The following is an 11,433-nucleotide window of genomic DNA, read 5'->3' on the forward strand; positions in this document are numbered from 1 at the left end:
CATTTAATAATTTTGTCCCAGTATGTGAATTGTATGTATGTGTGTTCTCAAACTTTTTACCTCAATCTCATAAAACCTTTGACCTTCCAAGTATCACTAAGATCAAGATCACAACCAGGATTGAATTATGTCTAGACTGGTTGCAAATCAAAAAACACCTTAAAACACCTTAAATGCAATACGAGAGTTTGAGAACCTGCATCTACACTTTGCCCTCTGTTCTCCTTTCACAAAACAGTACTGAACCTACTGGCGGGACGGGTCTTTAATGTGGAGGGGGTCGGATTACGCCCCAATGGCACTCATTTGTATTTCAAATGATGTCCCGAAGACCGTTAAGACCCTCTTTCACCCCCCCCCCCACACCCCCGCACAACCATTGAAGCCCCTGCCTCTCTGCCCTTCTGCTCAATAAACCAATAGGATTTCATGGAAGGTTCAAGTTTCTCGATTTGTAATGAGGAGACAATTGAGCTATGAAGATTTTTTTTTCTCCTGAACATGGCGTAAATTCAAAAGAAAGAAGAGATTTTCAAATGTCAGCTAGACTAGGTTGATGGTCGAGAACATTTGTAAATCTCCCGTATCTGCAGCGACACCTTGACGGAGCTTAAACCCAGAGCCGGTGATGCCCCTTCTAGGGCCCTAAGCAAAAATCCAGACGGGGGCCCTACAGAGAGCGAATCAATTTATGGTTAAAAACAGGTTCACTGTGCAGAAGTGCAGAGCCGAAGTGGAAATAATGACCTCAATTCAGGCCCCGTCCCTCCTTGTGAAAACCACTAAACCACTGTGAGACTGGGATTTAGGGCTACTAGTCTATTTCCCCCACTTTTTAAAATGGCAAATGGTCACATTCTCTCGCCTCTGGTCCCTGATCCACAGTTTGGGAACCGCTGATTTAAAACTAACTGAAACCTGCGCCTGATGGTTATTTATATCTTACCACTGAGAATTAGCCTGTGTGTGGCCCAATTCGTTTTAGACTGTGCACATTCAGAGAACTACAGTTACAGTAAGTAACTGTGCTCATGAGTCTCAAAGAGTCTCCTCTTTGAGACAAAAAGGCCACAGACACGGATTTACTCTCGACTATTCGCCAAACCACTGTCCTGATTCTCCGTTAACAACAAGAAGAGAGTTTAAATGAGTTTGTGGCGATGCAGCTCAGAGGCCGCGCAGAGAAAACACGAGAGCAGCGCCCGGGACACAGCTGAGGTGAAGACCGACAGCCGAGCGGGGACAGTGGTACTCGTGCTTTGGAAGTGACGGGGGGAAGGCAGTAGGCTAGGTCTCTCCTGCATCCACTTCAGCAGACTGCTCCGTGTTGGTGTTATATGTGGCAAAGTAGGTGGGGGGTGAGTGAGCGCTGTCAGAGAGCCTGTCCCCGTGATCGGTGAGTGCCCTATGCGTTGTTTACATAGGCCCTATAGGAAAAACCAGCTCTGCCTAAACCAGTCTAAACAACCTTCAGAATATAGAGCAGGGGTCAGCACGTGCATGTGATAGCGCGCCCGATAGAAGGAAGACCAAAAGTTGCCCAAAGTGTCCCAAAATAAAGGACCTCTTTCTTCTAGAACTAGATTAGTACATCATGTAGACCTAAAAGGGGGGATGTGGAGGTCCTCCCCAAGGAAAATTTTCAAGAAGTAGACAATATTTCTGTATTTTAAGCGTACTTTACCTGGTACTTGTGTCAGTGTTTCTCAAAATCATCTCAAGGGTCTGAGTATGTATGCTCGGATTTGGCTCATAGTGAACATCAGCTTAGAAATCTGGCATTCAAAACATTATTTAACATTGCCCATCATCGCTTTATTGTTATAGGCTGTTCCCTTCTCTCAGAATACTTAGTGATTGAACAGATGATGCAAACCGAGGCACTGCGTGGTCACCGGAAGTCCGCGCACCGCTGTTTGAGAACATCTAATTCATTTGATCTATAGCTCCCACTCCGCTCCTGTGATGCCTCGGCAAATTTACCAACCTCCACCTACGCACGTGTTTATTTCTCATACACCTCACCTCTCGATGACCCCCTGCCCACTGCTTCCACCATCGAAAATAACACAATAAAAGCTTTGTTCTGCCTCGAGAGATAGAGAGACAGAGAGACTCCTTGGGATTCTCTTTTAACTAGAGTTGAGTTGGACGAGCACGTGGGCTTCAGACTACAAGACCTGCTGAATGTGCTTTCTAACGAGATTTACTTGCCTGCCCTCGGGATTATTGCATTTACCAATACGGTTTCACCAAAGACGTCTTGTTTGGGAACTCCTTTATGGATAGTTTAGCTGTAGTTTGAAGCTAGGGGCAGTGTGGGGGCTGCAAAGTGAAAATGTAACAGTGTAAAGACAGTGTTTGACCAGAAATAGGCTAAATCTCACAGGTGTAGTCCTTCAGAAGGACCCACACATCTGCCTAGGGCCCCCAATTTGCCGAAAGTGACAAAATGGGGCCTGGGTTGATATGGCCAGTGGGAGGTCTAGCTGAGATGATATTCCTTTTCTTCTGCTGTACCATGGGGCAGAGATGCCAAGACTTGCCATCCCACACAAACTTCCTCCAGCTCTTCCAGGGGGCGGGGGAAAGGCCAGCTGAGAGACTAGTTCCTCCAGTGTGTCATAGGTCTTCCCCAGGAGCTCTCTTGATGTAAAGAAGCAGTGAGTTTACTTCATGCTCCTCAGCTTAACTCATTTGGTCCGCTTGTTTATGTTGATTCAAATTCACTCTCTATAAAGTGAGTAAATACCTAAGCAGCTTTTCTTCTTTACATTATGCACATTGTAGCTCTGGTACTGGAGCCCAATGCAGTGCAAACCAACATATACAGTAATATTATGTGGCTTTGAACGTTGGTGGACATCACACCACAAAGTTTGGCCCTGGAGATGGACTTGAAACCCCAGTGGATTGTCTATCTTGTTTTCTTCCTTAAACATTGTCCCTCTGTATCTGCAGCAGCTCACTGAGCTGAGGAGCAACAGCAGCTATAGCCTGCGCTCTCAGGACCTTCTCCTGCTCTCTGTGCCCAGGGTGCAAACAGAACTGGGTAAAAAGGCCTTTAGATTTGCTGCTCCACACTCTTGGAATGAGCTACAGAAGGAGTTTCAGTTAAAATAACTTGTATCACTTCATACTTTTAAATCACTATTGAAAAATCTAGAAACAAAGTCTTTTAAATGTAGTGTATTATCTTGATTTAAGCTTTAAATTATGCAATGTTTATTTGTGATTATGTGTGTAGAATTGTAACTTGTATGTAAACCTGTTCCCCTGCATCTTGGCCAGGACACTCTTTAAAAAGAGATTTTGTTTTGTCCTGGATAAATAAAGGACAAATAAAAAAATAAAAACTCTCACCTACATCTTTTTCACAATCCCCTACGCATGTTGCTCACTGAAACTTAATCCACATAACAAATATTATTAATGGCCATGATAAGATGTAAACATTCACAGGACAGGAAGGAAAAAGTAAGTGAACCCAGAAATCTCGCTGAACTGTAACAGTTTTATAAAGAGGAATCGTCCAAGATTCATCCTGATGGTTGTGAGCGTCTAATCTGCAACGACAGTAGCTCCAACACGTTCAGTTTCATGGCAGCATAGTGGATAGTGGATAATTATGAATTAAGTGCTAACAGTCTTCATTAAAGGCCCCTCCCCACACTCAGCTGTAATCTCCTTCTCTCACTGACATTCCTGATGAGGTTCACTTTATCTTTAACAATTCACTACTCCCTTCTTTCTGTCTTTCTCTGACTATGACAGGTAAAGTCTCACGCCCCTTGCTCAACAATCCCTGGCATGCAGTCACTCAAGAGCCCCTGGTTTCTCTCTTCAGCAATTGTTTGTGAACATTCTACTGACATGACTGGAAGCTAGCTCTTCAGGTAGGAAGTAAATGGTTATTATAAATGTTACGTAGGTCTAAATAATTTGATGCAATATAAGAAAAAGAGCAATACTTACCCTCTTGTCTCTTTCTACAGATCAGATGTAATGACTTCCTTAAATAAAACAACTTACAGATGGAAAGTGCTTTTGTTGCTGCTCTGCGTCACTGGCATCAGTATCGTCTGGAGATTTTCAGAAATATCACCTTTATTTACGCTGTATTTGAAAAATGCAGAAGTTGCCTGTGAGAAATGCCCTGAACAGGATCTGTGGTTTATGCAGCGTTTCCAGAAAACCATCACTCCATTGTTGACAAGCAATTACACCCTTTCACAAGACGCTTTCAACTGGTGGAAGGTAAGAGCAAGGAGAGCCCCACAAACACCCTTTGTTTTACTTGATTTAAACATTTTTCTGAATTTGAGATGATGTGTTTTTGGAGGAACTGTTACATTCATGTTGTTTGGATGAGACAGCTGTGCATGTGTAACTATATTTATCTGTAATGAGACGTAAGCATGTGAGTGGTGGTGGTAATTTGATCAATTAAAAAACAGGTGCTTACTGTACATGGTTCATCTGTACCCAGACTCAGCCCTAAGTCCATTATGTTTGTGTGGGCCTTATCAATCTCCACAATCAGCAGATCTTTGTTAGACAATTGATATTTTTAATTTCTGTCTTATTTATCAATTATTTTTTTACACATGGCTCACTAAGGCCAACTGAATATACATGGAATAAACACACGAGGAAAAGTGGTAAACAGTGATTCACTTACATAGGGCCTCATTTCCCAGTTATCAAGAGTGTTGTCGATTTCTGGAGATTTATATTTTTTTAATTCATGTCGTCCTTAAATTTGAAGAGTTCAGTGGTGCTAGGCTAGTGCTAGGCTAGTGCATGTCTATGGTAACTAGTAGCCTGCATTAAAACCAGTCTGACCCAAGCACAGTGCACCTGAGGCAAATCACTTATAACACCAGACTACCCATTTAAATTGTTTGAATAATTACAACCATTTTGCATTTAAAATAACTTTGTGGTTGTACGCTACACAGTGGTGGAGTGATCTGATGGAAAATAGTCCCTAAAAATGCGATAATTCATGTGTTGCAAGGTCAGTTATATTTCAATAATTATTCTATCCACACAGACATTTATATAAGTGATTTGCCTCAGGTGCACTGTGCTTGGGTCAGACTGTTTTTAATGCAGGCTACTAGTTACCATTGACATGCACTAGCCTAGCGCCACTAAACCCTTTAAATATAAGGACTGCATGAATGTAAAAAAAAAAAAAAAATCTCCAGAAATCAACAACGCTCTTGATAACTAGGAAATGAGGCCCTATGTAAAAAATCCTGAAATATCCCTTTAATGTGGCTGACTTAAACCACCCAAATCAGAAAACTACTGTTGGTCAACATTCCTCTATTGGGCAACGTCAAATCTGTCCTTTTGTATTTCACAGAAGCTGCAGCATGAAACTCGTGACATCATGTTTTTCAAACAAACTACGCAGAGAATCTTCAAGGTGTTTCCTGCTTTTCCGCCTGTACCTGAACCCGGTCTGGACGGCAGCCGCACATGTGCAGTCGTGGGAAACTCTATGTCTCTTTTAAGATCCAAATATGGAAAACTGATAGATCATCACACGTCTGTAATCAGGTAAGCGGCAATTTTGTAATTTAATTAAAAGTTTCCTGAAAATAAATGATGAAATGAAAATGCTGTGTCTAGAATTAACTTTGGTAAAACGGAAGGCTTTGAGGAGGACGTGGGGAGCAGAACCACTCATCGTGTCATGTACCCAGAGAGCGCCTCTGACCTGGGCAACAGCACACACCTGGTGCTGTTCCCTTTTAAGATCCGAGACCTCGAGTGGCTTGTGGGTGCATTAACAACAGGCTTCGTCATGAGGTGTGTGATCCTGTTTAGTGTTATTTCATATTCATAAAAGATGGCGGTCTGTAAGAAAGTATTTTCTTTAAAATGGTCCATCTGAACAGAGTGTTTTGTCCGTAGGTCCTATGCTCCAGTAAAACAAAGAATTTCAGCAAACAAGAACTTGGTGAGATCTCATTTGCAGATAAAGTGATGGCATTGACTAAAAGATGGGGTGAATGTACAATTGTCTCATGTAAAGCGCTTTGTGTCTATGTCTGTGAAAGGCGCTATATGAATAAGGTTCTTCTAAATCCTCTGTATTACAGGTGATGGTGCTCAATCCAGCCTTCATGAGATATGTCCATGACTCGTGGCTGCAAAGGAAAGGGGCTTACCCATCCACTGGCTTCATGACTGTCATTCTTGCTTTGCATATTTGTGATGAGGTAAGGTTTGCCATTAAGAACTCAAGTCCAGCAAAACAACTCAAGAATTCCTGGAAAGGGGTGTAAACATTTGCCTTGAAGGGCAACAGTAATGCCGTAGAGAAGACAGTGAGATTGGATGGATTATGCACAAGTTATATACGCATAATTATATATATCCATTGCATTATTATATATACACTGCGTTCCAAATTATTATGCAAATTAAATTATTCTATAAGATTTTCTAAATTATCAACTCTGATGAAATGACAAATGAGAGTCAGCATATTTTTCAAGTCTTTAACTGGTAGAGGATCATTTAAATGTGGTCTACTGTTCCAACTCATCGTTTCAATACATTTTAAAGCTTGTAATTGACTGAAAATTGTCATTTGTTGAATGTGTAGCATTAGGAGGTCATATTTACTGAAATCAAAAGCTATTTCAATCAAAAACATCTTAACAGGTTGAGTTATATTTTAACACAGGAGCCCTTCTTTGATAGGAGCTTCAAAATCCTTAAATCCATTAAACTTGTGAGTTTTTGGAGAGTTTCTGCTTGGATTTCTTTGCAGGATGTTAGAATAGCCTCCCAGAGCTGCCGTTTGAATGAAAACTGCCTCCCACCCTCATAGATGTTTTGCTTTTTGAGGCTCCAAAGGTTCTCAATAGGGTTGAAGTCAGGGGAGGAGGGGGTCCACATCATGAGTTTCTCTCCTTTTATGCCCATAGCAGCCAGTGATGCAGAGGTTTTCTTTACAGCAGGACACGGTGCGTTGTCATGTATGAAGATGATCTTGAATTTGCGTAATAATTTGGAACGCAGTGCAGTAGTATGGGGATACAGGACATCATTTACATCATTTACATCATTTGCATCATTTACATCAGGCATAACAGCTACCAATGGTTTCATTTGTTCCAAGAAGTGAACACTAAAGTGCAACACTTGTCCATAGGAGGCTTTCAGAGCAGTGTCTGAGTTCACGTTTTGTGAAGCCTGTTATAAAACTAGGATGAATCTTTCTGGTCTATATGGGATGTTTTCGTTGGTATCGAGTTCATGTCCACAGCTAATGAGTTATTTGTTTCCAGGTGAGCGTGTTTGGTTTTGGAGCTGACAGCGATGGAAACTGGAGTCATTACTGGGAACACCTGAAAAACAAAAAGTTAAAAACAGGAGGTCATCCAGGCTCTGTGGAGTATGACATGATTTTGGAACTGGCCAAACGAGGAAAACTCGCTTTTTATAAAGGCTGGTGAAATGCTGAGCAGCTACAGGCGAATTCTAGAAAGACCGGTTTGAAACTTTTTTTTGTTATTTCGTTTTTTTAAACTTTTTTCAAGGTTCCTTTTGGCACTGATTTTGGCTGAATAACACTATGATACAAATATGATACAAATATGTTGTATCACACTTTATTTCACCTTTTGAACAATTCACTGAAGATATTTTTGTATAATTATATTTGTTCAAAAATAAAATTTGAATGCTTTATAAATTGGGGGAGCATTGTGAATGTTTGGTCGCAGTTATCATGAGTAAAAATCCTTCATTGACACTGTCTGAGAATCTGTTCTTATAACAAGTTTCAGCTTTGCTCTGCTCAGCTGTGGGAGACGTGGTCAAGAATCAAAACCTTTAAGAAAAAAGTGTTTTCCTGACGTCTAGTAATACTGTAGAGATTGTCGCCCCATAAAGCAGTAGATCATTCTCACTGTGCTATAAGGTTTGTATTATTTTGCATTATTCCTAGTAGTTCTAGTTCCCAGTATTTGCATAAACCGTCAACTCCTCTGAAGGTGTCCGCTCCCCCCGGACCTCCCGCCTGATCCGGTTTAATTAGGGCTTTGTCACATTGTGAGTCAAGACACGAGTTTTACCAATGTTCCCATTTTCTGAGTGCATGTCAAGTGTTGCTTTATTTCATATTCATTTACAGCCAATTTATCATCTGTTTATCCCTCCAGGAGAGGGAGAGAGCAAGCGAGAGAGAGAGAGAGAAAAGGAGAGAGAGAAAAGGAGAGAGAGAGAAAAGGAGAGAGAGAGAGAGAGAAAAGGAGAGAGAGAGAAAAAGAGAGAGAAAAGGAGAGAGAGAGAGAAAAGGAGAGAGAGAGAGAGAAAAGGAGAGAGAGAGAGAGAGAGAGAGAAGGAGAGAGAGAGAGAGAAAAGGAGAGAGAGAGAGAAAAGGAGAGAGAGAGAGAGAAAAGGAGAGAGAGAGAAAAAGAGAGAGAAAAGGAGAGAGAGAGAGAGAAAAAGAGAGAGAAAAGGAGAGAGAGAAAAGGAGAGAGAGAGAGAGAAAAGGAGAGAGAGAGAGAGAAAAAGAGAGAGAAAAGGAGAGAGAGAAAAGGAGAGAGAGAGAGAGAAAAGGAGAGAGAGAGAGAGAAAAGGAGAGAGAGAGAGAGAGAAAAGGAAAAAAGAGAGAGAGAGAAAAGGAGAGAGAGAGAGAGAAAAGGAGAGAGAAAAGGAGAGAGAGAGAGAGAGAGAAAAGGAGAGAGAGAGAGAGAGAAGGAGAGAGAAAGAGAGAGAAAAAGAGAGAGAAAAGGAGAGAGAGAGAGAGAGAAGGAGAGAGAGAGAGAGAAGGAGAGAGAGAGAGAGAGAAGGAGAGAGAGAGAGAGAGAGAGAGAAGGAGAGAGAGAGAGAGAGAAAGAGAGAGAGAGAGAGAGAGAGCGAATAATCAGGTCAGTCACAGAAATAAAAAGTATTTTTGCTTTTGCAAACAAGTGAAATAAAGTGCATCGCTGTCCCTCCATCCGTCCAATGAGTTTAGTGTTCGCTTCTTTAGGGCTGATCTGAAATGACAGCTTCTCTAAAAATATTCAACATTGCAGAGCTAAACCAATTTAATGTCTCCTTAAAATGTACCCCTTTTTTAGCTCTATATAAACCCTTGTTATTTTCTCCACATTTTTGCCATGATTTTGTTTTATATCATGCAATTTTCATTAAATAAGGCTCGTAACTCTCTTTGTCTATAGGTCCTGTAGGTACTTTGGCAGCGGTTGCTTTATGATTATAATGAGTAATATAATTGTTTTGTCAACATTATAATCTGTTGTGATGCTGTGCAAAGACAGCAAACATGGCACTTTTGTTTGCATGTTATTAATGAGTTTCCCCTGCACGCACGGAGGCAAGAGGAAGCATCTGCTGCACCTCGTCCTGCACACATACAATACAGAGAATATATATGTGTGAAGCATCAGCGTCTCACAAAAAACAAATAAAATACAAAAACGCTGATGAAATATTAAGATTACAAACCATTTTAATGCCCACATGAAGCTGTTCTCACTTATTCACTGTCAGTGTAAAGAGTACCTTACTTTGCCTGAGGTTTTGACGCCTCGAGCAGCCCACGTCACCCCTGCTCTTCACTCCCTCCAGTCACATTTTGGCTTTACATGATCGTTCCCCCCAGTGCACTGCTGAGTTGTCGTGCCCCCGGCCCCCCTCACAGCGCACCCTGCCTTCAGACCAGGCTCTCCTCAATAGGGCTGGGTACCGGTACTTTAACGATACTTGGTTTTCGCTACCGATACCCAAATGATACTTTTTTAGAATCATAAAACAGATGAATAATGTTAATTTATTCCTTTTCCCTCCATTTCATTTTTATTTTTTTGCATTATTTTGTATAATTTGTTTGATGTGAAACAACCAAGAAACTTCCAAAAGGCGGGAAAAAAACATTTCAAGTCTTTTGTATTTTTCCCCTAATTTTTAACAATTGTTTTTAAAGCAGTACTAAGTAACGTGTTTACCTTAATAAATCCGTTTCGTAGTCCCTGTGGGGGTAATACAAGTGTTTATGGGATGATTGGAGGGTCTTTCATCTCCCCCTGGTGTCTCTGGCCAGAAAACCATGTTTGCAACTTGACTGCCACCGGTCCGGAGAAAGCAATACACACTAATGGAATCACGAAGAAGAAGCTAACATGCTAACGGGCAAAGCTAACTGCGGGCTAACGTCACTTTAAACAGTATTTAAAGCCAGGTTTGAGTGAAAAAAAATATTTCAATTGTATAATTGGATGCACAGTAACCCTCTCTCCCTTCGCCTTTCCTGTCAGCGTAGTATTTACTCTCCAAGACAATTATTAAGTTAAAAAAATCGTAACTTGCTACTACACCTGCAGTTGCGCTTATGGCCTCTAGGGGGAAGACTTACTTAGTACTGCTTTAATTTCCCTTCTTTTTTTTTTTTTAACTTGTGCTTCACTTTTTTTTTCTTTTAAATGTTGATAACCATAAAGATTATATATATATTTATTTTCTTAACCTGCTCTCAATACTATTTTCGATACCGGCAGTACGTAAACCTTCTTTTTCGATACCACTTGCTTTAAATCCCATGAGACCTGGCTTCTCTGATAATATAAGAATAGTGATTTCAGAAATGATGAAGTTCTACATGGGTGTATTCCCCGTTTATTCCTCTTATGAAAACAGCACACACTGAACACAGAAGAGCTGCGTGTGCCCCCACCTGAGAGAGACACATCAGTGCATTATATAATCTGAACCAGGCCATTAGCAGGTACATGAGCTGCTCCAACAGCCCACTGGTGCAGGCCTCCTCCTCCTCCGGAGCGCGCCCCTGACTCACGCTAACACGCCGGAGCAGAGAAACCCCACAGTGAGACGAGGAGCTCAGAGCCGCAGCCGGACTCATCTATGACTAACAGTTTATCCAGAAACATCCGCCGCCAACGCCGCAGCCTTGTTTAACACCGGGGGGCTCTGAGCAGGCGGGAGGCCCAGAGGACACGGCTATTATGTAAAGAGAGAAAAGTTTGATGTCATTAGTGTAGTTGCCACAAAAGAATGTCTGTACACGCTCAATAATTGTACCTTTCCTTTAGATTGATGAAACATTGGTGTATAGTTTTGGAGGATTAGCCTATTGTATGGTTGATGGAAGGAAACAGAGCAAACGCAGAAACTCACACAGACAGAGTTGGGGCGACCGCCTGTCCCTCTTTGGGTTTCACTGCTCAGTTAGATCTTGACCCCTCATTTGCAGTGAATACAGTTAGATTTCCTACAGGATTAATAAAGTATATCGTATGGAATTGTATCGACTGACATATTGTTCACACCTATTGCATAAAATATGTTGTATTGCTCCTAACTGTCTGAATATTATGACCTATTGCTCCTTATGTGGGTTTTTTGACCACATAAGAAAATGTAAGTGCTTGTATTTATCTA

At 41.3% G+C, this 11,433-nt stretch overlaps 1 protein-coding gene across 1 annotated transcript; it reads left to right on the forward strand.

The window, feature by feature from the left end:
- Nucleotides 1-1,146: 1,146 nt before the first annotated feature.
- LOC306980621 (CMP-N-acetylneuraminate-beta-galactosamide-alpha-2,3-sialyltransferase 1-like) lies at nt 1,147-7,518 on the forward strand (the record flags this gene model as incomplete). The annotated part of the gene is made up of 7 exons (XM_079580047.1): nt 1,147-1,248; nt 2,962-3,036; nt 5,375-5,571; nt 5,644-5,823; nt 5,929-5,974; nt 6,117-6,236; nt 7,314-7,518. 7 exons carry the CDS (start codon nt 1,147-1,149, stop codon nt 7,479-7,481), a joined length of 888 nt encoding a protein of 295 aa, XP_079436173.1. The 3' UTR covers nt 7,482-7,518.
- Nucleotides 7,519-11,433: the final 3,915 nt, after the last annotated feature.

This window comes from Gobius niger (genome assembly GCF_951799975.1).
Source record: "Gobius niger genome assembly, chromosome: 21".
Taxonomy (NCBI): domain Eukaryota; kingdom Metazoa; phylum Chordata; class Actinopteri; order Gobiiformes; family Gobiidae; genus Gobius; species Gobius niger.